The sequence below is a fragment of the Leopardus geoffroyi genome, chromosome B1 (genome assembly GCF_018350155.1).
Source record: "Leopardus geoffroyi isolate Oge1 chromosome B1, O.geoffroyi_Oge1_pat1.0, whole genome shotgun sequence".
NCBI lineage: Eukaryota > Metazoa > Chordata > Mammalia > Carnivora > Felidae > Leopardus > Leopardus geoffroyi.
Window position 1 is genome coordinate 82,976,911 of NC_059327.1, and position 27,168 is coordinate 83,004,078.

General features: G+C 36.9%; 2 protein-coding genes across 5 annotated transcripts in view; one reads left to right on the forward strand and one right to left on the reverse strand.

Moving 5' to 3' along the window:
• Positions 1-529: 529 nt before the first annotated feature.
• LOC123596394 lies at positions 530-18,916 on the forward strand. The gene is made up of 2 exons (XM_045474929.1): positions 530-1,033; positions 18,633-18,916. Exons 1-2 carry the CDS (start codon positions 619-621, stop codon positions 18,914-18,916), a joined length of 699 nt encoding a protein of 232 aa, XP_045330885.1. The 5' UTR covers positions 530-618.
• Positions 18,917-22,609: 3,693 nt separating this feature from the next.
• GAB1 (GRB2 associated binding protein 1) overlaps positions 22,610-27,168 on the reverse strand; it is a 126,455-nt gene continuing 121,896 nt past the window's right edge. For all 4 annotated transcript variants that reach the window (XM_045466714.1, XM_045466735.1, XM_045466724.1 and 1 more), the window contains one exon: positions 22,610-26,910. In XM_045466714.1, the coding sequence (XP_045322670.1) occupies positions 26,752-26,910 (159 nt within the window). In that variant the 3' untranslated portion in view covers positions 22,610-26,751. The remainder of the gene's footprint in view (positions 26,911-27,168) is intronic.

The window sequence follows — 27,168 nt, forward strand, 5'->3', positions numbered from 1 at the left end:
AATCTTATTTTAGGGTTATAAAAGCATTGAAGAAGGAGAAAATCATGGAAGTGGTACTAAAAATAAAGGGGTGGAGGGAAGAAGGTAAGTAAGTACTTTGGGGTGTTTGGAAATGTGCTTACAGAGAATGTGAAGTTCAGAGGTCACAACCCAAAGTTCAGAGGTCAAGGAACAGCATTTTGATGACTGTCAACCTATCACCAAGGTTTTTGTTTTTTTTTTTAAAGTAGAATCAGCTCTCCTCCTGCTGCCCAAGATGCAAAAGGAAAGAGGGCTGATGGGAGGAAGACACAGGAGGCCAAGAAGGTATTCCATCCCCTGACAGAAAAGGCCCAATAATTTTGACATTGGACAGTACATCCAGCCCCAAAGGGACCTCATGTGCTGCTTTGTCAAATGGCCCTACTACGTCTGGCTGCTTCAACAGATGGCTCTTCTCTAAAAGCTTCTGAAAGTGCCTGCGGCCATTCTGTTCACTCAGGCCTTGGGCCACCAAGCAGCTATTCAACAGCTGAAAGTGACCCACAAATACAGACCAGAGACAAAGTAAGAGAAGAATAGAGATTGTTGACCCAGACAGAGAAGAAAGCTGCTGTCTAAGGGGATGTCCCCACAAAGATGCCACCTATCCTTCAAGCAAGGGTTAATAGTGTCACCACCGTAGTGGAAAACAAGAAGCCTCAGCCGGTAGTGATTGCACAGGATCCCATTGAGCTGGTCGTCTTCCTGTCTGCCTTGTGTGGTAAGATGGGGGCTCCCTACTGCATCATCAAGGGGAAGGCCAGGCGGGGGCGTCTGGTCCACAGAAAGACCTGCACCACTGTCACCCTCACCCAGGTAAACTTGGAAGCCAGGAGAGCACTGGCTAAGCAGGTGGAAGCTAGCAGGACCAATGATGACAATAGGTACGTTGAGATCCACTGTCACTGGGGAGGCAACACCCAAGTTCAGAGCGGGTGGGTCACACTGCCAAGATGGAAAAGGCAAAGAACTGTCCACCAAACTGGGCTAAGGGCACACTGTTGGGTTTTTGGTACATAAAAGTAATAAAAACTGTCTTTCAGCCAGTGTCAAAAGGAAAAATAAATAAATAAAGGGTGGGTGGGGGTGCCTGAGTGGGTCAGCTGGTTAAACATCCGACTCTTAGTTTCGGCTCAAGGTCATGATCTCACAGTTCATGGGTTCAAGCCCGCCTCGGGCTCTGCACTGACAGTGTGGAGTCTGCTTGGGATTGGGATTCTCTTTCTCTCTCTAAATAAATAAATAAGCTTAATAAACAAACTTTCCCTCCCTCGCTTGCTGTGTCCCTCAAAATAAATAAATAAACTTAAAAAAAAAAAGTAGAATCTGATGGGTCATAATTAAATCACACGAAAACTAATAGTGAGAAACATTTCTGAGCATGTTCAAATCTGAAATAAAAATCACTCTTAATTCCATTAAGTTATGGTAAGAAGGCAGGCAAGCAAGAAATGGGAAGTGGGGGAGGGAGAAAGAAAAGAGACAGAAACAGAGGGTTAGGGAGGGAGAGAAAGAGGAAGATGAAGAGGAGAAAGAAAGAGGAAGGAAGAAGTGTGGAAAGGAGGAAGGGAGGGAGAAAGGAGAGAGGGAAGGAGGTTAGGACGCCCACCAGCAGCTGGCTTTTATCGGGTGCCTTACCACAGGGAATTCTTTAGTTTTCTCTTAATTCTCTGGACACTCTTCCAACCAGGTCTTTCTTCCCCTTTCTCCACCTGACAGTCTCTCTGAATTAGCACCACTAGACTCATTAAAGACTCTGAGTCTTTTATCCAAATCAAAGTTATAAACCAACTACACTGATGACTAAAACCTCATTAAGCAGGTTATACATTTTAAAATCATGCAAGCCACAGTTAGCAGAATGTTTTTGACTTGTTTTAAACTATTGTTCCTCCATCAATAGAATAGGCCCACCTCCTACTGCTAAATATGCATGGCTTCAATAATAGTTAAAGAGCACTTTTAAATAAGACTAAGTGCAACCACAAAGAGCACCCAATCTTTCATGATGCATTAACAGACAGGCCACCTTGGTTTTCACACTTCACCCAAATGCAGCCATCTTCTAGGAAAATTGTCAGTTATTTTTAATATTCATAAAACCAACTGACTTGTCTAAGAATCATACTTGTATAAAATTGCCTAAAATAGACATAAATTCCCTATTAGTATTCCCTGTCAGTTTTATACCATACAATTTATCGTCTACTTCGGGATGCTTACGAGACACAGAAAGCTTTTTAAAATTGCACCAGTTCATGGACAGCAACGTGCAGAAGAATGAAACTAGACCACTTTCTTAACTCAAAATGGATGAAGGATCTGAATGTGAGACAGGAAACCATCTCCTAGAGGAGAAAGCAGGAAAAAACTTCTCTGACCTCAGCCACAGAAATTTCTTACTTGACACATCTCCAAAGGCAAGGGAATTAAAAGCAAAAATGAACTATTGGTACCTCATCAAGATAAAAAGCTTCTGCACAGCAAAGGAAACAACCAACAAAACTAAAAGGCAACCGAGGGAATGGGAAAAGATATTCACAAATGACATATCAGACAAAGGGCTAGTATCCAAAATCTATAAAGAACTCACCAAACTCCACACCCGGAAAAACAAATAATCCAGTAAGAAATGGGCAGAAGACATGAATAGACACTTCTCTAAAGAAAACATCTAGATGGCCAACAGGCACATGAAAAGATGCTCAACGTCACTCTCATCAGGGAAATACAAATCAAAACCACACTCAGATATTACCTCATGCCGGTCAGAGTAGCTAAAATGAACCAGTCAGGAGACTATAGATGCTGGAGAGGATGTGGAGAAACGGGAACCCTCTTGCACTGTTGGTGGGAATGCAAACTGGTGCAGCCACTCTGGAAAACAGTGTGGAGGTTCCTCAAAAAATTAAAAATAGATCTACCTTATGACCCAACAATAGGACTGCTAGGAATTTATCCAAGGGATACAGGAGTGCTGATGCATAGGGGCACTTGTACCCCAATGTTTATAGTAGCACTTTCAACAATAGCCAAACTATGGAAAGAGCCTAAATGTCCATCAACTGATGAATGGATAAAGAAATTGTGGTTTATATACACAATGCAGTACTACGTGGCAATGAGAAAGAATGAAATGTGGCCTTTTGTAGCAACGTGAATGGAACTGGAGAGTGTGATGCTAAGTGAAATAAGTCATACAGAGAACAACAGATACCATAGTTTTCACTCCTATGTGGATCCTGAGAAACTCAACAGAAGACCATGGGGGGAGGGGAAGGAAAAAAAAAGAGAGGGAGGGAGGCAAACCATAAGAGACTCTTAAATACTGAGAATAAACTGAGGGTTGATGGGGGTTGGGAGGGAGGGGAAAGTGGGTGATGGGTATTGAGGAGGGCACCTGTTGAGATGAGCACTGGGTGTTGTATGGAAATCAATTTAACAATAAATTTCATATTAAAATAAATTACACCAGTTCAACAGGTATAAAGCAGAAGGTAGACATCATCCTATGGTGGGATGTGGTCTGTATGTCATCCTAATCAGAGAAGCAGTTTGTACAGAACTGATGGTTTTAGAACACTTATTTAAGGGTAGCTTTAAAATTATTCACTATTTGTTTGAATGAAGTAGACAGTCAAAAAGGGAAAATGGAGTAGGACTAAAAGAGAAAAAGAAAAGAGTAAAGAAGAAACAAGATATATTAGAACCAAGAGGAAAGAGAAAAAAGTATTTATGAAGACCATCTACCATATTATAAGATACAGTATCAGGAAAAGAACACATTAGGATAGGATAATATAGGGGAAAATATACAAATTAAATTTAAAAACCACAGAAGTTAGGAAGAAATCTTACCTATCAAACTAGTTTATTGCTCAGAGAGAAAGAAAACATCTTCTCTAAAAACACTGTATATTGTTCAATGTAACTGCTCAAGGCTGCCATGCATGGTTGTTCAAGTTGTGCACTATACAAGAGCGCTACATTTACATCATAGATATTGTGGTAACCAGCCTCTAAGATGGCTTCCAATAATCCTAGCTTCCTGGTACCATGTCCATGTATAGTTTCCTCCACGCTTAGTGGGAATAACCAACCGATAGGATATTGTAAAAATGATAGTGTATGACTTCAGAGGATGAGTCTTACAACATATTGAGGCATCCATGTTCTTCCTCAAATCACTTGCTTTGGAAGAAGCTAGATGTCAGGATTTTAGGATACTCACATAGAGCTAAGGAGAGGGCCTCAGAGTGAGGAACTATGCCTCTGGCCGATACACATGAGAGAGTCACGTTGGAAGCAGATTTTCCAGCTTCAGTGAGGCCTTCAGGTCCCTGTAGCCTTGGCTGACATCTTGACTGCAATCCTAGGAGAGACCTCCAGCCAGAATTAACCACCCAAGCTGCTTTCAAGTTTCTGGTCCACAGAAACTGTGTGAGATGATAAATGTACATTGTTGTCCAAGGCCACTAAGTTTCCAGGTAATTTGTTAGGCAGCAATAAATAACTAATACAGATATCTTTATTACTTTGGATGAGTTGCAAAATTATAGACATAATTTTCCAACAGACAGCACTGATGTGTCTTATGCTAACAAAATCACTATATTATAGTCATCCAACAGATGAAAGTTAAGGGTCATTTTCTAACCTGATTGATATTTTGTATTCCATTTGATGAAAGAGGCAAGAATTTGATAACTGAAAAATCTCACTGATTTATTATCTAAAATAATATGTGCTTATCATAAAAAACTGTTTTTCTGGCTGATAGAATGATTATCAAAGATAATGAAAATTTTTAAGAGAGAGAGAGAGAGAAATCTCTTCTTGGTACTGGTTGCACTGGTTAAATTTAACAACTCATGTAGTGGTTCAGATATTCCTCTATGTTTGCTGTACCAAACGCTATTGGTGAGTCCCAGTTTAAATCAACAAAAATTTTCACTATATGACAAATCATCTTTAATGAATAAAAAACTAACTATAATAAAAATTATGTATTCATAATATAAATATTTTAATAATATGTATTATGTTATACATATGTAAATAATATATTTATATAAATATATATGGATACAGTGTAATTCTTTATAAATGTAGACATATATAAATATAAAATTATATTATAAAATATATTACTACATGCTATAGGTAGTGTGTATATTATCCTAATGGGGATAATATATTACGTGAAAGTATTATACATCATATACACGTATAATGTTTTTATGTATAAATAAACATCACATAAATAATATATATTTTGAAAAATATAACATACAACATAGATACATAATAAATATTTATATTTATAAATATATAGCATAAATACATATTTGTATTATATATTTATAATATACTTGTAATGATAACATATTATTATAAATAAATGTGTTATACAGATATATTACTATACATAAACTATAAAGATATAAAGGAAAGGTTGGTAAGTAATTGTAAAAATTGTTTTTTTTATGAACTTTTCTTCAATACAAAAATTAATTGGTATTAAAATTTCACTGGCATATTGTTTGCATATTATATCAAAATGCTACAAATCTAAGTTAAAATATTAAGCTATATGTTACATTTCCATAATGTCAGAAAGAATTTTTAAAAATATATATACATATCAGAAAAGGAAAAATATAAAGCCATCAGAAAAGACATGAAATAAAATTACTACATTTCATTAATTCTAAGACATATTTATTCCTGTGTTCGTTATTCATGGGCTCAGTCCCACAAGACTGCCCCCACTTCAGATGCCAGTTGAAAGTCCCAGGTTGTCACTCGTACTTGTGACCAACTGGCTACATAGATCTATAAGTTGGGGATTCCCACAACCTTCTCCTCAGGGTCGATAATTTGCTGTAATGGCTCACAGAACCCAGGGAAACACATTTACTGGCTTATTATAAGTGATATAATAAAGGATACAGATGAACAGCCAGATGAAGGTCTATGTAGGGTGAGGTCTGGAAAGGTCTCCCCCACAGGTGCCTTTGTCCCCATGGAGTTGGGGTGCAACACCCTCCTGGCATGTGTATGTATTCACCAACCCGGGAGCTCTCCAAACCCTACAATTTAGGGAATTTTATGGTGTTTTCAATGATTAACGCTGTCTCCTGGGAGGCTGAGGGTGGGGCTGAAAGATCCAAACTTCTAATCAGGGCTTGGTGTTTCTCCTGACGAGACCCAGCCCCCACCCCACCCCACCCCCAAGCTCTCCCCTCAGGAGCCCATCAAGAATTGCCTCATCAGAACAAAAGATGCCCCTATCATCCAGGAAATTGTGAGGGACTTAGGAGCTCTCTGTCAGGAACTGGGGTCAAACACCAAATATTAGACCAAAGATGCTTCTAGAGCTCTTACCACCCCAGAAATTACAAGCGTATTTAAAAACAAAAAAAAAATTAAGTTTATTTATTTTTGAGAGAGAGAGAGAGAGAGACAGAGTGCTAGCAGGGGAGGGGAAAAGAGAAAGAAGGAGAGAGAGAGAGAGAGAGACATAGAATCTGAAGCAGGCTCCAGGATCTGAGCTGTCAGCACAGAGCCGAATGTGGGGCTCAAACCCACAAGCTGTGAGATCATGACCTGAGCCAAAGTCAGATGGTTAACCGACTGAGCCACCAAGCGCCCCACGAGTCTTTTAAAAGGAGCTCTGTGTCAGGAACCTGGGCAGAGACCAAATTCGTATTTCTTGTTATTCACAGAGACTATTAAATCTTTCTAGGTAGTAGTCAAGTGATTTAAATGGTAAACAATGGTGCACTCTTGTTGAAAATAATACACCTCAAGTGATAAGTTTTAACTTTTCAAAGGATAGTTCAGACTGGGATCTTTCAGAAATTTATTATAGATATATTTTTCCTAATGGTGGTGGCGGGGGCAGGGGAGGGGAACCAAGCAGGGGAAAAATTGGTCTTTATTACTTGAGCTTAGAGGATTGTGTATTTTGTCTGTTTTGCAACCTCTTTGGGAATGAGGGGAAAAGCAACTGAAGAATGAGAACAGACATAAAGACTGTTAGATTTTGTATTATATTCTTAGTAAAACATGAAGTGAAATGAACATTGTAAAGTGTTCAAAGTTGATAGGAATCTAACTTTGCAGCAAAACAGGTTGTACTGGTAAGACAGTGTCCAGTCTATGACATAGAGGATGCAGTTTTTGGCAAGGCCATGTTTAACCGTCAGAGAATTGTCCAATAAATGTTAGCGTGAGATACTGAGAATGTTTTTTCATATCACACAAACCACAGCAACAATTCATAACATTATGGTATATATTTATGCAAAATACAAACACTGACATGAGCTAATACGACATAATACATAGAGAGAGTGAAATACAAAAACAACGTAAATAATAGCAACTGTGATTCGCAAAATCATTTTCAATGAAGTAAGACGTGCTATTACCTGATTATTTTTCAGTTGAAGTAGTAGATGTAAATCATGTGAAATAGTTTAAAATTATTGTTAGATTCATGGTTTTAAAAGTGCCATTATTTCTACCTTGAACAATTTTTAGTAGACTACTTAAATTTCAATCTTACTAAAAATAAATTGGGAAGCGCCTGGGTGGCTCAGCTGGTTAAGTGTATGACTCTTGATTTTGGCTCAGGTGATGATCTCACAGTTAGTGAGTTCAAACCCCGCATTGGGCTCTGCACTGACGGTGTGGAGCCTGCTTGGGATTCTCTCTCTCCCTCTCTCTGCCCCTCCCCTGCTCACTCTTTCTCAAAGTAAACGAATAAACATTAAAAAAAATTGGGAGTTCAGGGATATGACAAGGCCGTGCATCTGATGCAAAAACAGACACTCAAAAACATTCTAGGGATTAGGGTACTTGTTCTATTTATTCTTTAAACTTGGTAATAAACGAAGCAACAGAAGAATGTCTTTTATACCCTGAATTTCACACACTAATTTTACAACTACTTTTTGGTTTCCATAACACATTGAAATGTATCAAAAACACATTTGCTAAACAGAAATTGAAACTACTGCCAATACACCATGGGAAAATTGAGATGATACCACCAGGCCATTAAAAACTCAATTATAGCTAATATGCAATCCTTTTGTAGACATTATTGATGTCATGAATAAAGATGGAGATTCTAAAACTCAAGCTATAGGCATAAATTGAAAATATCCCCTTTAAATTTGTTTTCTCAGGATAAACTTGACTATTTTAAGTAAAAAGTATGGTATAGCCAAAATGATACAAGACTTTGTAAATAATGCCCTTTATCCACAAAGATAAACACAGTGACGAAATTTACAAAGGCATATGTTATTGTGCTTGCTTTAACATCACGTATATAAAAATTGGAATGAGGGGCGCCTGGGTGGCGCAGTCGGTTAAGCGTCCGACTTCAGCCAGGTCACGGTCTCGCGGTCCGTGAGTTCGAGCCCCGCGTCGGGCTCTGGGCTGATGGCTCGGAGCCTGGAGCCTGTTTCCGATTCTGTGTCTCCCTCTCTCTCTGCCCCTCCCCCGTTCATGCTCTGTCTCTCTCTGTCCCAAAAATAAATAAACGTTGAAAAAAAAATTAAAAAAAAAAAAAAAAGGGGGCGCCTGGGTGGCGCAGTCGGTTAAGCGTCCGACTTCACCCAGGTCACAATCTCGTGGTCCGTGAGTTCGAGCCCCGCGTCGGGGTCTGGGCTGATGGCTCAGAGTCTGGAGCCTGTTTCTGATTCTGTGTCTCCCTCTCCCTCTGCCCCTCCCCCATTCATGCTCTGTCTCTCTCTGTCCCAAAAATAAATAAACGTTGAAAAAAAAAATTAAAAAAAAAATTGGAATGATACGGATGTTGTTAATTGGTATAGATGTTCAGATTTGCAGATGAAAAGGTTCTGGAGATTTGTTTCACAATAATGTGCATGTACTTAATACGACTGAACTATGCACTTTAAAAATGATTAAGATGGTAAATTTTATATTATGTGGGTTTTTTTCTTTTTGTAAATTTTTTAAATTTATTTTTGAGAGAGAGAGTGTGAGCGAGGGAGGGACGGGGCGGGGGTGGGGAACAGAGGATCCTATGTGGGCTGTGTCCTGACAGCAGCAAGCCAGATGTCGTACTTGAACTCATGAACCAAATCGTGAGATCATGACCTGAACCAAAGTCAGATGACCAACTGACTGAGCCACCTAGGCACCCCTATGTGTTTTCTTACCACAATAAAAAATGTTACTGGGGTGCCTGGGTGGCTCAGTCAGTTAAACATCTGACTTTGGCTCAGATCATGATCTCACGGTTTGTGAGTTTGAGCCCCACATCAGGCTCTGTGCTGACAGCTCAAAGCCTGGAGCCTGCTTCGGGTTCTGTGTCTCCCTTTCTCTCTGCCCCTCCCCTGCTTGTGCTCTGTCTCTATCTCTCTCTCAAGAATAAATAAAAACATTAAAAAAAAAAAGAAGATCTAGAAGGGTGAGAAATCGTTTTGATAGCAAATGTCACAATCAAGCTGTCTTTGATCCAACATCAAACTGTTTACACATTTATTTGGTTTGTTTGTACATTAGATACAGCAATAATATCTTTTTTTTTCTTAAAAAAAATTTTTTTTCAATGTTTATTTATTTTGGGGACAGAGAGAGACAGAGCATGAACGGGGTAGGGGCAGAGAGAGAGGGAGACACAGAATCAGAAACAGGCTCCAGGCTCTGAGCCATCAGCCCAGAGCCTGACGCGGGGCTCGAACTCCCGGACCGCGAGATCGTGACCTGGCTGAAGTCGGATGCTTAACCGACTGCGCCACCCAGGCGCCCCAATAATATCTTTTTTTTTAAAGTTTATTTATTTGTTTATTTATTTTGAGAGAGAAAGTGCATGAGCAGGGGAGGGAAGAGGGAGGGAGGGAGGGAGAGAGGGAGAGAGAGAGAGAGAGAGAGAGAGAATCCCAAGCAGGCTCTGGACTATTGGTGCAGAGCCCCATGTAGGGCTTGATCCCACAAAACTAAGATCATGGCCTGAGCCAAAATCAAGAGTCAGACATTCAACTTACTGAGCCACCCAGGCACCCCACAACAATAATACCTTCAAAAGAAAGATTGTGATGGTGATTTCCTGGATGTATACATACATCAAAGCTCATCATTTATAAACTTTAAATATGTACAGCTTCATATACATCAATTATACCTCACTAAAGCTCTCCTATCTTTACATAAAAAGATTAGTTTACGATACTGAAATATCAAGGCTTTTCTAGTTCAGTGCTTCTCAAACTTTAGTGTACATGTGAATCACTACTGGATCATTTTAAAAAACAAATTCATAAAATTACTGTATGAGCCAGTATTTCACAACAGAATGAAAACACTAACTAGAAAAGATATATGCACCCCTATGCTTATTGAAACATTATTTACAATAGGCAAGATATGGAAACAACCTGGGTGTCCATTCATAGATGAATGGATAAACACACACACACACACACACACACACACACACACACACAGTGAAATATTACTCAGTCATTAAAAAGATGAAATCTTGCCATTTGCAATAATACGGATGGATGTTGAGGTGAATATTTCTAAGTGAAATAAGTCAGTCAGAGAAAGGCAAATACCATATGGCTTCACTCATAAGTGGAATTTAAGAAACAGATGAAAAAAGAAAACAAAAAAACCCCCAAATCCGTAACTATAGAGAACAAACTGATAGTTACCAGAGGGGAGGCAGGTGGGGGGTGGGTGAAATAGATGAAGGGGACTAAGAGTGCACTTACTGTGAACAGCACTGAGTAATATACAGAATTATTGAATATTATACACCTGAAATGAATATAACATTGTATGTTAATTATATTTGAATTAAAAAAAAAGACCTTGGGGTAAAAGAACTGCTGACAAAAAGTTAAGTTTTGACAATGTATCTAAAACATCAGAAAATAACAGTGATAATAATAATGGCTAAAGTTTGCTGAGATTCTTGTATATACTAGGCACCATGCAATGAACTTTACTTGATTATTTCCTAATGTTTACAACAATGTTTTCAACATTGTTGTAGGTAATAATCTTACATGCATTGCACACACACAAAATGCTGAAGCTTAAGTATTCATTCATAAAACAAACAGATAAAAACAAAAAAAGCAGATTCTGATGTCATAAATGTAATAGCAATAGTTCACTGATGCATACCTGAAAACCTTGTTATTTTCTAAAATCTAGTATGAATTCTGTTTAATTATTACAATATATTTATGGCAAGACTTTACTGAACACATTTCCAAATACTGTTGGAGCTCTCAGAGATATTTTTCTTTTCCAGTATTATTAGTCAGTGAGACTGGCTAAATTTGCAAAATTAAAAATTTTTGCAAACTACTTAAGCCTATAATGTGGCAAGAAAGACCATGAATCGGGTAACTATTGTGGAAAATGAGATGTGAGAGTAAGTAAGCACTGAAATGGTTCTAAAGAGTTTTATTTCAGGGCATCTGGGTGACTCAGTTAAGCCTCTGACTCTTGATTTCAGCTCATGGTTTGTGAGGTTGAGCACCAAATTCGCTCTGTACTGACAGTGTGGAAGCTAGTTGGGATTTTCTCTCCCTCTCTCTACCTTTCCCCTGCTTGCTCTCTCTCTCTTTCTCTCCTTCATTCTCTCTCTCATAAAATAAATAAATATTATTTTTTTTAATTTTAAAAAAGAATTTTATTTCTATGATTTTAATAGATTTTTATTTTTTAAGTTTATTTTGAGAGAGAGCACGTGTATGTGAATGGGGGAGGGGCAGAGAGAGGAAGAGAGAATCCCAAACAAGCTCCATGGAGCTTGATGCAGGGCTTGATCTCAGCATCCTGAGATCATGACCTGAGCCGAAATCAAGAGTCAGACACTGAACTCACAGAGCCACCCAGGCACCCCTAGATTACTATTTTTAAAATTATTACTTCATAGTTGTTTCAAATTCTTGATTGTTATGATTAATTTTAAAAATACTGATAATTTCATGATGAATGAGTTCCCAATTATTTTAATTACAATTTTAAATATCTTTTAACTTCATGTTAAAATTTGATGTATAAATTTATTTAGAAGGTTTTGTGTTGACTTTATGTATGACTCATTTGTAATTATTATTATTGAGAAGTATGTAATAAATCAACTTGGTGATGTTACGGACCCTGCTTGGGACTCTGTCTCTCCTTCTCTCTGACCCTTCCCCACTCATGTGCATGCACTCTCATGCACACGCGGTCCTTCTCTCTCAAAATAAATAAATAAAACAAAAAAAAATTTTAATTGGGTGAATTCTATGGTATGTGAATTATACCTCAATAGAAAAGGACAGTAACTCCTGTTCTAATCAAACAAAATAGGGATGTGACAATACTTGGGAGACCAAAAAGTACCAAATGCATATGAAATCACTAAGGCAAGCATGGGGACACCTTTTTTAAGGGCTTAAAAAAAAGGTCTAATATTTTGGAGCTGGCCTTAACTAAATAATTGATGTGAAGACACACCATATGACTTCAAGGAACTTTTACAACTGTAAAAGAATTTCGAGTTTATTCCACTTTTTGTCAGAACTTGACATGCAGATTCAGTTTTATACACAAGAGGGCACTGTCCACCAAATGACAAGCTTGTTCAAAGCTGCAGGAAAGTAAACAAAATCTCAGAAAAAACCAAAGTGTCATAGAAAAAAAAAAACAACTAATATTTATAAGTACCATATATAAAAAAATATGTATATATTCATATATATATATGAATTTGCTTATGAGCGCACAATATCTAGAAGGGCAAATAACATGGACATGGATGAGAGGGATACATTGGGGGGTTTGTTTTAATTTTTATTATTTAAGTATAGTTGACATAAGATGCTATATTAGTTTCAGGTACACAACATAGTGATTTGACAATTGTATGCAACTCACCACAATAAGTGTAGTTACCATCTGTCACCATAAATGTTACTTACAATATTAGTGACTATATCCCTATGCTGTACTTTTCTTTTTTTTTTTTTACTTAAAAAAAAATTTTTTTTAATGTTTATTTTTGAGAGAGAAAGGCACAGAGTGTGAGTAGGAGAGGGTCTGAGAGAGGGGGAGACACAGAATCCGAAGCAAGCTGCAGGCTCTGAGCTGTCAGCACAGGGCCTGATGTGGGGCTCAAACTCACCAATGGTGAGATCAGACCTGAGCCAAAGTCCGACGCTTAACTGACTGAGTCACCCAGGCGCCCCCTGACCCCCACCCCCCGCCTTTTTAAAAATTTTTCTTAACGTTTATCCTTATGCTGTACTTTTCATCTCCTGACACTTATTTTACAACTGTAAGTTTGTACCTTAATCCCTTTCACCTATTTCATTCACTCTCCACCACCTCCAGTCTCCTCTCAATTTGTTCTCTGTATCTATCGGTGTTTTGTTGTTTTATTGTTGCTTGTTCATTTTTTCAGGTTCCTCATACAAAAGTGAGATCATATGGTATCTTTCTCTGTCTGACTTATTTCACTTATTTCATAATACCTCTTGGTCCACCCAGGTTGTCACGAATGGCAAGATTTCACTCTTTTAAATGGCCAAGTGAAAGTCCATTGTGTATATATACACATCTTTTTTATCCGTTCATCATCTACTGATGGACATTTAGGTTGTTTCCACATCCTCACTACTGTAAATAATGCTGCAATGAACATAGTGGTGCATGTATCTTTTCAACTTAGTGTTTTCATCTTCTTTGGATAAATATCTAGTAGTGGAATTATTGGATCGTATGGTATTTCTATTTTTAATTTTTTGAGGAACCTTCATACTGTTTTCCACAGTGGTTGCACCAGCTTGCATTCCCACCTACACTGCACATGGGTTTCCTTTTCTTCTCTTGAGAGGGATACTTTTTGTTGAATATTTTATGCTTTTTATGTTCTGAACTATGTGGTTGTATTGTTTGTGTGAAATGTTACCTTACTAGGAAAATTATTTTGTGCCTATTTAGATTAATATACAAATTTGATAAAAAAGGATGTGGAGAATATGTACAAAATTTAGACAGATGATTTTAAAATATTTTAATAAATGATTGCCAATTTATACTAGTAGCTTTTTTAAAAACATTCTTCTAATGAACTCAACAATCTTCCCATGTGTTATTTATTATTGCCATTCTGTTTTCTTTCTCTTTCCCCTTCTTTCTTTCCCTTCCTCCTTCCTTTTTTCCTCTTTCTTTCCTTCCAGGTATAGGAAAGATTATTTAATTTTTAATTATTTTTCAATTTTCTACTACCAAACTCTTCAAAGGAAAGTTTGAAAAAAGTTTACAGTAAGTACTCACCATTTTGACAATAATAATTTTTTGTTTTGTTTAAAACTGTCTCTCTACATATACTTGTAAGGTGAGCATTTTTTCAAGTTTTTTTTTTTCAGATACTCTAACCTTAAAGATTTCAGTATGCAGCTATTTGATGAAAGATATTCAATTACACTGCCATAATGCTATTACCACACCTGAGAAAATTAAGGGTAGTTTTTTTAAGTTTATTATTTAAAGTATATTTATTTATTTATTATTTTCTAATGTTTATTCATTTTCTGAGAGACAGAGTGTGAGTGGGGGAAGAGCAGAGAGAGAGAGGGAGACACAGAATCTGAAGCGGGCTCCAGGCTCTGAGCTGTCAGCACAGAGCCCTACGTGGGGCTTAAACTCACAAACTTCAAGATCATGACCTCAGCTGAAGTCAGATGCTTAACTGACTGAGCCACCCAGGCGCCCCTGTTTATTTATTTTGAGAGAGACAGAGAAAGGCATGAGTGGGTGAGGGGCAGAGAGAGAGAAAGAAAGAATCCCAAGCTGACTCCTCACTGTTAGCACAGAGGGCTCAAGCTCATGAAACCGTGAGATTTTGACCTAAAAGCATGAGTTGGATGCTCGACCGACTTAGCCACCCAGGTGCCCCAAGGGTAGTTTTTAATATAGTTTATTACCCAGTCCATTTAAAATTTTGTATTTGTGCCTAAAAGTCTGCCACCCAGCATCAAGGTTTAGACAAAGTACTGTGGTTGTTATGTCTCTTCAGTCTCTTTTGTTTTAGAGCATTCCCTCATTGTTTTAATGACTAATTTTTTGTAGAGACCAGGCAAGTTGTGTTATATGGAACATTTGACCATTTCCTAGTGGTATCACTTGAATTGTTCCTCTGCTCTCTGGAAATTAGATTCAGGTTAAAATTTTTTGACAGTTTTTAACATTTGCATTATGAAACAAAATACATAAAACAAAAACAAAAAAGCAGTATAATGAATTATTACAAGATAAACACACTTTTATAGCTGCTGTCCTAATCAAAACATAGAACACTATTAGCACCCCAGAAACCCTCCATGGACCCCTTCATAACACTTTATTCCTCTCTCCCCATCCAACATGATCACTATTCTTTTTATGGAAATTGATTCCTTACTTTCTTTGTAATTTTACCATCCAAACACGCATGAAATGCCATTTCGTTTTCCCGGTTTTTGAACTTTATGATTAAAACCATAGATTAAGTGTTCTTTCATGTCTTGCTTCTTTTAACGAACGTTGTCTTTGTGAGATCATCTGTGTGTGTGTGAATAGTTGTAGTTCATTCATTTACATAGCTTCGTTGTAAGAATATTTAATTCATGTCTTTTCCAGTGTTCATGGACACTTGGCTTATTTCACATACTTGGTTTTTATAAATAATGCTACTATGAATGTTCTTGTGTCTTTCTCTTGGTACACATGTGCATGCATTTCAGTTGGGCTTATATTCAGGAATATCACTATTGGCCCACGGGGTATGCATATGTCCAACTTTCATAAAAGATGATAGTCTTCAAAGTAACTGTACCAGTTTGAACTCCCATTAACATTGTATGAGAATAACTGTTGCTGTATATCCTTGTCAGCACTTGGTACTGGCAGTTTTAATTTTAATCATTCTGGTGGAGGTACAGTAATATGACATTGTGGTTTTAATTGCATTTCCTCTTTTTAGAAAGGTTGAACCATTCATGTTTCAGCCTTTTTGTATGTTTTTGTGAAAATTCTGTTTATTTCTCTTATCTTCTTCCTCCCTTCTTTGGATTACCGTATTTCTTTTTGATCCTTAACCTAAATATTTTTGGGGTATGAATCCTTTGTTAATTACATGAGTTGCAAACATAATCCACAGTGTGTGGATTATTTGCTTTTGATTCTCTTCATGGTGCCTATTGATGAACAGATGTTCTTAATTTTGATGTAATCCAACCTATCAATCTTTCCTTTTTTGGTTAATTCTTCCTTGTCTTCTTTAAGAAATCTTCTCTTCACATCATGATAAAATAATCCTATATTAGCTTTATTATTGTTTTGCCTCCCACAATGTCTATGATTTACTGGGAACTGATATTTGTCAAATATAAATAAAGAATAAAGTCAATGATCTTTAATTACATGGATATTTGGTTTTTCCACCACAATTTGTTGAAAATGACATTATTTGCCCACTGCTCTGCAGACTGCCTTGTCCTAAATCAAGTATCCATTTTTGTGGTCTTCTGTTTTTGTGTTCTGTCTTGAGTTTCATTAGTATATTTTTCTTTCCTTGTACCAATATTACACTGCATTAATTGCTGTCTCTATAGTCACTCATAAATTTTGTGTAGTGTATTTCACATTGTTTTTTTCAAGAGTGTTTGGCTATGCTTAGTCTTTTGCACTTCTATAGATATTGAAGAAATCAGTTTCTCAGGTTCATTAAAAAACAAGTAAACAAATAAAAATCCTCCTGGGATTTTGAATGAGATTGCACTGAATTTAAGGGTTAAATTTGGGGGAAGACTGACATCCTTACAGTACTGACTACCCAATTTCCCAATCCATGCATGTTGCATACTCCTTCATTCTGGTTTTATTTATTCTTAACAGTGTTTTACATTAGAGATTTTTAACATCCTATTTTAAGTGTATTCCTAAGTATTTGATTTTTTATGCTATCATAATCTCCAACTTTTACAAAAGTTTCATATTTGAATTTTTTGTTGTAGGTACATAAAAAAATTAATTTTTACATATAGATCTTGTGTGCAGCAATCTTTAATCTGTAGATTTCTTTTGGATTTTCTACATGCACAATCATATCATCTGTGAACAAGGGCAGTTTTATTTATTATGTCCAAATATTATACTTTTCACTGGCTGGGTCCATCAGTACAATAATGAACAGAAATGGTAACAGTGAATATATTAGTCTTGTTTAGGTCTCAAAGGGAAAGTTGTAAATATTTCACCAGTTAAGTGTGAGGCTTGCTGATGGATTTTTAAAAATAGATACTATTTTCTTTGATGTTTATTTTATTTTTGAGAGAGAGAGACAGAATGTAAGAAGGGAAGGGGCAGAGACAGAGGGAGACATAGGATCTGAAGTAGGCTCTAGGCACTGAACTGTCAGCACAGAGCCTGAGGTGGGGCTTGAACTCACAAACTGCAAGATCATGACTTGAGCCAATGTCCTTAACCGACTGAGCCACCACAATTTATTTCTTTGTAATAAATTTCCCTTTTACTTCATGTTGCTAAGAATTTTGTTTTTAAAATTGTGCATAGATGTTCAAATTTATCACCATCTTTCTGCACCAATTGAGATGATTGTATAATTTTCCCCTTTTATTTTATTGATTTGGTGTCTTACCTTTCATTCTTGAACTTGTGTAAAATTGGCATTATTTATTTCTTAACTGTTTGGTAAAATCCATTTATCTGAGCCCAGAGTCCCCCCCCCCCCCACCTTTTTAATGTTTTATTTATTTATTTTTGAGAGAGAGAGAGAGAGACAGAGAGAGAATAAGCATGGGTGGGGCAGAGAGAGAGGGGAAAGAGGATCCAAAGCAGGCTCTGTGTTGACAGCAGCAAGCCCAGTGTGAATTGAGAGATCATGACCTGAGCAGAAGTCCAACGCTCAACCAACTCAGCCACCCAGGTGCCCCTGTAAAAGTGTTTAATAACAAATTCATTTGAGTTGATACAGAACTATTCAAATTTTCTTTTCTTTTTTTTTTCTTTTTTCAGTTTTGGCAGCTTGTTTTTTTTCTAGCAATCTGTTGATTTTATATAATTCCCAAAATATTGGCCTAAGGTCGTCCATCTTTTTTTACCTTTTAAATGTCTGTGATATCTGTGGTGATATCCTGTTGTTACAGGTAAACATAGGATTTACTACATTTAGTTACATAGCCTTAAGTTTTACACAGCAGTGTATCTTGAAAAACCATTAATGACATCAAATATTGTTTTATTGCACCACCTTGAACTTTTTCATGCCGTGGAACCTATTTTTCCAATAAAGTATTATTATCTTTCAATGTAGAAACAGAAAAAGTGGAGGTAGCCTGATTAAAGCAAAGTGAAGGGGTGTTTGGATCTCTCAAATACTTGGGCTCCCTTTCGTTGGAGGTCTCTCCTGTTGGAAGAACACGCTGAGAAATTATATTCTATATTATACATATGCATATACATATGTATGTATGTGCAGTTTAACCAACCTTCCATTGTTGGATGCTTCTAACTCCTTAAACTTTTGCGCACACTTTTTGTTTTGTTTTTTTAAATAGCGCCACCACCTTCCCAGGCAGGAGGCTCATGGCTCCATGTCCATCCCTGGCATGCGGGGCTCTCGGGTCACAAGAGCGTGACAGCCTCACTGCAGCAGCCAGTCTCCCCAGTGGTGGTGGAGAGAGACTGGGAGGTGGGGGGAGGCCCCAGCCCTGGGGACTGCGGGCAACTGGAGAGCCTGTGGGGAGCGACCACACTGTCCTCGCCATGCTCTGTCCTGCGCTCCATCCCCTGCCAGTGTGCTCCCCACATGCCCTGTGCACCTCTTAAATTAATGCTTTAGAGTTAATTCCTGGAAATGCAACTGCTGGGTAAAAGGTTATGTACAGTTTTAAGACTTTAAGATTGTATTGATAAAGTGCTGGTTTAAAAAGTTGTACCAATTTATGATCCCAGTGTACCCTCCACACCTGAATCAACATTGGATATTATCATTGAGTATTTGAAAATACTGGAAGGAATATTATTCAGTCTTTAAAGATGACAACTCAGATCCTTCACACCTGAGGAAACATTTGACAGCAGTCAATGCAAAGAAACCCAGAATCCAACTGCACTTTCAGGAAAAGATAGTGAAGTAACACAGTTTGTGAGGAATTTTCCTGTTTCTCCCCCCAAATTTTCTTTCATCAGTTTTACAATATGCGGGTAAGAAAAAAAAAATCCAGAATGCAAGCAGGTTGGCCCCTGCATCACTTTCACCAGACTTAAGTCACTCCAATTAATTTTAAACAAAAGGGAATTTAAGCTAGAGAATTAAGAGTTTACAATCGCTGACAGGTGTGAAGGGTCTTTAGGGATGACTCTCAGAACAATGCCATAGAACCACCAGACATGGGAACAATCAGGAGTCTGGGTTTAGGAAACCACTGCACCAATGGTTGAATACAGGATCACGTGCCCATAGCGTCATGAAGGTGCAGAATACCTTACCTTAGCTATGAACCAAATATCAGGAACTCATTGCTTCATTTACTAAATGCAAACTGCTAGATTTAACAAGATTGATGCCCCTACAAAGTTCTGCCTCCCTCTTCACTGACTCGGTTTCTGAGTTTGAGTGAATGCGACAAGCCTAGAGGTCAAATATAGGCAAAAGTCAAGCTGCAAGGAAGTCTGGGAAATGTAGTTTTTATACTTACAGCTCCTGTAGTACAGGATGGCACTCCAAAAAGAGCTTGGATCAACTGTTTAGCAATCCAATCTTTCACAGGCCCTTTATTTCCTTGATGGTTTGACATGATAATTATAAATATTGTTAAAGATTTTCTCTGACCCACCTGATCTGATGATGCCCTCTACCTTTCTCTGCCTTGACACGTGCCATGGGAGGCTGACCCCTATATTTCATTTCCTGGGTTATTTCTGGCTGCTAGCCAATTTTAGCCAATGGCAAATCATGGAAGATGTAATCGGACTTCCTCCCTTCTGGTCTGACTTTGGTAGCGGCTGTGTCCTTCTATCTAAGAGTAAGGCACCTGCTGGTGGATAGTTCTTGCTATCTTGCTAACGAGATCAGTTACAGTGCCCTCCACTTGCCTTCTTACTTCTAGAAATATTAATGCCTTCTGACTGCTGCTAAGTAGTTTTTAACCACTCCTTGTTTGTTCCCTTAACCGGATCCAGATATGCAGTAATTCCTTCATTTGACTCTCTTCAATTACTTCTTTGAGTGTTCCATCTTTTTCTGCCAGAAATGTCACTGAAATAATGATGGATAAGACATAATTTTTATTCCAAGGTGCATTCGGTCAGGCAGATGAGAATATTATAGCCATCTATTATGGAACGAATTCTGTCCACACCTCTCCCCCTCCCATAAACTAATGTTGAAATCCTAATCCCAAGTACCTCAGAAAGTAACCGCTTTTAGAGATAGGGTCTTTAAAGAGGTAATTAAGGTTGAATAAAGTCATAAGGGTGATCCTATGCTCTAATAAGCATAAGTGCTAATCTAATGCTGCTAGTGTCCTTATAAGAAAGACACCAGGATGTGCATGAAGAGATGAATGGTCATAGAGAGAAGACAGAAGAAACCAAACCTGTCAACACCTTGATAACTGGACTTCCAGCCTCCAGACCTGTGAGAAATTAAGTTTCTGTTTTTAACCCACCCGGTTGATGATACTTTGTCATGGCAGCCCTAGCAAACTAATACACCATCATAAAAACCAAATAAGAAAAATAGGTGGGGTTACCAATTTTGTTACTCTAAGAGGAAGGAGCCAAGAGAATCAATCAACTGATCTATCCATCCATCCATTGGAGAGATTTATTTTAAGGAATTGGTTCACACAACTGTGTGCCAGCAAGTTTGAAATTTGTAGGGCAGGCTGACAGGGTGGAAATCCAGGCAGGATTTCTACACTACAGTCTTGAGGCAGAAATCCTTCTTTTGTGGGAAACCTCAGTTTTTGCTCTTAAAACCTTCAACTGATTGGATGACGCCTATCCACATTATGGATGGTGATCTGCTTTAACCACATCTACAAAATACCTTCACAGCAACATCTAGACTAGTGTTTGAACAAACACATGGGCACCACAGCCTAGCCACGATGACGCAACCATCACAATACTGGTACTTGAGAAAGTGGGCTTTTGGGGGCATTTTTTTTTTTCTTTTCTGTACACTCTGCATCCCTCACACTGCGTGTTATAAATGTTCTGGGCATTACACAGAACACAAAATCAGAGCTACATTATGCTAAGAGTTAATCACCAAGATAACCACGGCAATAGTAATAAAATTCTGTCTAATGAAGTATAGAAACACATCTTAGAAACTTAGTTTTCTATATATGTTCAACTTATTTTATTACAAAAACACTTTTTGTAATAAAACAGGGAACTGAAGGGAGGAATGTTACCCATCACGACAGTTAATAAAATGCCTCCTATCATTGACTCAGTTTTTAAATATGCAATAACACACATTCACAGAATTGCCAAGTTATTCTCCATAAAACTCTCCTAATAAAACTGTAACTCAGAAAGTGTTTATCAGACAAAGCAGCTTTTTTCCCAAAGAAATAATATGCAAATAGTCAGAAATTTCATCATTTACAAGGTGATAGAAACACAGATGAGGAGAGAATGATCTCAGAGAAGATAACCTCACCCTCCCAGAACTTCCCAAATACGATTTAATGAGTCAAAGTTGCAAAATGCTGGAATGAGTGGCCAAAGGACTCACATGGTCCTTCTTGGGGTTTTATGAAGTAGTAGAGGTGTTTGGAAACTCTCATAGAAATGAAAAAGCCCAGCCAGTTATCATTTCCCAAGTCGTGTTTTATACATAAAAAGTATTTTCTGATGGAGAAGGTTGCATGCAGACCCTTACTTATCGGCCTTCTCTTCAACAAAAGGCTGGTAGTACTGGTTAGATGAGGGAATAATAAGAGCATATGCATGTGGCAACCATCTCAGAAGCTTTTCCTATTTAGGGTGTGTTTATTGTACTTTAGCATGATCTAGTGCAATCTTTGTTGCAGAAAATGAGTGACCCCTATAGACGTAGGGCTGGGAAGTGCAGCTGACCCTTGAACAAGACTCAGGGATACGGACCCCTTGCACAATCAAAAATATGCATATAACTTTTGATTCCCCTAAAACTTAACTACTAATAACCCACCGTTGACCGAATGTCTTACTGATAATATAAACAATTAACTCCTATTTTGTGTTACATGTACTAGATACCGTATTCTTACAATAAATAAGCTAGAAAAACGCTATTAGGAAAATCATAAGGAAATTACACTTAGAATACTGCTCTGTATTTGCTGAAAAAAATATGTGAATAAGTGGACTCACACAGTTCAAACCCATGTTGTTCAAGGGACAACATATAGTTAATGGCAGAGTTGGGTTTTTGATTTAGATACAGACTCTGAGGAAGGGTTAGAAATATAAATTTATATGTCTTTGGTTTACAATCTCAGTATCCAAACTGACTAAAGTCTTGAAACCAAACTGTTTGAAAAGTTTTATTTGGTAGCAGAAAATATCTACAATTGGATCTTTACAAAAGAAGTTGTGCAAGAGGGAAAAATAAACTTATACATAAGATTTTGCTGTTGAAATTTGGGATGATTATCAACAATTGATTCAGATTACAACAACTCACACAAGTCCATGTCTTTCTATGTTAAGAAAGTAGAAGCTACGTTAATCCGCTGACTAAACAGTTTGTTGAGACTCATAACAGACATTATAATGAACCGAAAGAAAGTTACGTCTATGGAAGAGAAGACAAACTAAATTATTTCAAGTTGTAGTAATAAACATATTTAGTCGGAGTAAAAACCAATTATCTCCACAAACCAACAATCAACTTTTCATCTTATCAAGTCCATAATGTCTACATTATTTATATACACCATGGCTTTTCATCTAAGAGCTGTATTTTAAATTACATACAGATTTACATATAACATATCAGATGTTACTGACAATAAGTCTTACCCTAGGATAGAAGTCTCTCTCCCTGTAATCACTTGATTTGGTCATATGTACAATCCCTGCTATGGAGCTGATTGCTTATCTGACAATAAAGGACAAGACCTACGGGAATGACCCAGGACAGGATTAGGAAGGACAGGCTCACCTCGTTGTCTCTATAACTTTACTGGCTTTGTATTCATTCAAAATACTACTAACCAGTACTTTCAATGGGCCAAAGAAAGAGGCACTAAGAGTGTTTGAAAGCATCCAAGAATTATGATCAGTGTCTATAGTACAGGCATAAAGTAGCTAACATTTTAAAAAACATCAAAAATACCGTTTTCACTAAAGGGGGTAAGCAGACAACTTCCTACTAGTAGAAAAAGAAAGACAAACACTGGTGTTCAATTTCCAGTTTAAATGCATTTATGAATACGAAGATTGTGACCCCCATTAATTAAATACAAAGAGTCCAGAAGAAATTGATGCATGACCTTAAGATGCAAGTATAGCAGTATTTCTGTATCAAATTTAGTCTAGGATTAAATACAATGCTACACACACACACACACACACACACACACACACACACACACATTCATAGTACCTTTATGGAATTCTCTAAAATGCTCACAGTAGCTTATATGGTATTGATGAAAATAAAGATGAAACTGTATAAACTAGAGTGTAGATTAAAATCATCTTTTATAGCTTACTAAGTGATACCTTTTGTGGCTTAAGTAGCTTAAATTATTCAAGTTTAAATTTCAATTCTTGAAAGCAGAACTGTGCTTTGGTATTCAAACCTTCATAAGATTTTACAGTTTTTCAAAATAAGGAATAGAAAGTAAGAACATCAAACATGTGGGAGAAAAAGACTTCTGACTTTTGTCACATGATTAACCAGTGGCTTTCAACCCTCACTGGGCCAAAACTCAGCTTCTTGGAGGTGATTAGGGTTTTCAAAAGGTTTGAATCAAATTAAGTTTTGAAAACTTACTAAAAATGCACATTCTAATGTGTTAAATATCCCCCCCCCTTTTTTTTAAACCATACTGGAGAATGCTTATGTATTAACTTCTACTACCAGAATAATTTATTTTTTTTAAACCTTGGAATATAACTTCAGCTATCTCTAATTAAAGAACCTCCTGAGATGTGTGTTTAAAACCTGCTATTATTTACACTTACTTATGTTTGTGTGAACCCAAATTTTCTTCATAGTATGCAAATAAAATAAGATATAAAAATAAATGGGCTGCTGAGGTTTTCTACCAACTCTATAATGCCAATTACACATTTGTGTTATTCACAAATTCTATTCCTAGTAATGGACTAAAATAAACTTAAATGTGAACCCAAAATATTTATACTGACAAAACGAACTTTTCAGGCTTTATGTGTTGGGGTTACACAAAATTTTATTCAACAGATGTTTGGAAAATAATGCTCCGTAAGAAACTATCTTTTAATCTGTTAATACGATGTATAATGTGATTCCATTTGCTAAAACTAACACATTTCAGTTATTAGATTACTCTGCACAATGGGAAAAACTTCGACCAATTAGAATGCTGCAGGTCTTCAAAAAGGATAACTTGTAAAAAATTGAAAAACTGCACTAAAAGTCTATTTGCCTTAGAACTCTTCTGATAAGATTCCATTTTTGAATTAATAATATACTTATTGTGTTATAATTCTGAAAATACATTCATCTTCCACATAACACAATTTAGCATCTTCACACATCAACTGTGTTGTGTGTTTTAATGGTTTAGGCACATTTCAGTAACTTTGGATTTTATTTTGTGGTTTCACTACAAAACAGCTTGTGCACACCAAATTCAAACAATCTTTTTTTATTTAAAAATCCATCTGAAAATTCACTTCTGAGTTTTAGTTTTTGTTTAAAAAGAAGCAAACATTTAAAAGCATCAAATGTTACTAGTCTACAATTCATCTTGTTATGAACAATTTTAGTTCGTGGATTGGGGAAATAAACCCATTACATTGATTAGGCACAGTACTATGGCCAAAAGACCAGAAATCAGGGCACATCTGTGTGTTCAGGCAACAGTTAGAGGTCTGAATGGAGGGAGTCATGCCTCAGCTGTGGGTACTCTTATCTCTGCCTCCTCCAAAAACTGTTAGTAAGTCCCAAATCAATACATAAGAGATTGTTTGTAACTTAGTTAAAAAAACAAGCAAACAAACAAATTATACCTGCTTTCTAAATTACACTGCAAAGCCAAAACAGATAAATACAACTGTAGTCTCACTATATATAATTTGTGGTTTTGATATCCGTATCACAGGACCGTATTACAGGTGAGACAGAATTATATAATTCCTCTGGTGATTTCAGACATCTGGTTGGAAGAGGTTCATGACTCTAAGATTTCACATTATAACAATACTCCAGAATTTCTCAAATTAGGGCAGTGAATATAAATCACAGTACAAAATCCTTAATTCTTTTACTGGAAAAGCAACTGGTGCTACATACAAGAATCACTTATAGAACATCTATTTTTTTAAAAAAATGTAGATATAAAATATTAATTGCATAGGGATTTAAATATAAGGCCAAGAAGAATATTAAGTAAAGTTAAAAAAAATCATAGAAAGGGCACTATGGTGTCAAAAGATAGAATTTCATTCTTAGAGTAATAAATCTGAATTACTGTCTAATTAAAAAAAATCACAGTATGTTGCTATAACTAACAGTGAATGTTTCCTTAAGTCCAAATTGGAAACCAATATTAGGACTAACAAGAACACAACTAAAGCTCATTGTCTAAACCTGATCAGTGTATTAGCACATCAGTGCCTGGTACGTACCTGGTTATATAATCTATCTTTGCAAATAATGTAAAGTTTAATACATGTTAACAAGTGAGAGCACATCATCACTGCATGCCGGTAAGTGATCTATAGGCTTACTTGATAGTGTAATTATTCAGTCTTCCCAAGGTGCAAGATCCCACCTGGCAGAATCTTCACTCAATGAACCAAAAACACTGTAATTAACAAAATATAATAAAGTTCCACCACTGAAAACTAAATGTACATGAACCAGAGAATTAGCTCCTGACACCAGTACATATATTACCCTCAGCACTTTGGAACGCAGTGAATGAGGAGCCCGTCTATATTGTGTAGTTTAGGCTAATGGCTATCACCTGATGTTTCAGGTAGACAGGTAAATTGTAAATCTACTTCTCATTTTAATGTTGTTAGAGTGCAGTTTAAAGAGCAATTTCCAAATCTAAAAGTAGCTTAGTTAACTTAGTATTGTTATATAGAGTAGTGTGAGGAAAAACAAGAACTCCCAAAGGAATTATGTTAAGGAACATTTGGGAATACCCAAACCAACGTTTTAAATGAAAAAGTGCATAAATACAGTAATACTACAAGTGTGTTAACTATGGAACAAATGTTTCTCTGGGAGCTAAACAATAGTATTTTCCCACATTATTTACATGTTATGGATTGTTGAGATACCACAAAGCACCATTTACAGTCTAAATTGCTTGATTATGTGTGAAAAGTCCTCTGACTTCAATTCTACTCAGTTGAGGATCTACCTAGAATAGAAGTGTCAGGTCATCTCAAACAGGATTTATGTTTACAATTCAGTTCTCGTTATTCAGAAACAGCGAAGCAATATTTTCATTTCACATTCTTGGCTGGTGTTTCAGATTCTGTGGACTGTCTCCCATCTGTCCAGGCTTCCCGAGTGCTCTTTAGAGCCAGAGTCTTCTGTTGGTCAACCACAACATAATCTACTCTCTCATCAGCTACACTGCTGCCTGAGCCACTGCTCTTTTGCTAAAAAGCAAAGAAAGAAAACCATAAAACCCCACGTATAAGAGAGTTCTTCTTGGTGAAATTTAGCCTTAACACATAGACACTCATGCACTGTGAATAACTCTTGAAGTTCTACTGGGTCACATACATACAAAAATAACATTACTTCAATTTAACAATGTTGTTTTTCTCCTTACTGCACACTGTTTTCCCCTTAAATTTAAAATCACTCTATGTAAGAATTTAGATGAATGCTCCCAACACAGATGAAATTCTTAT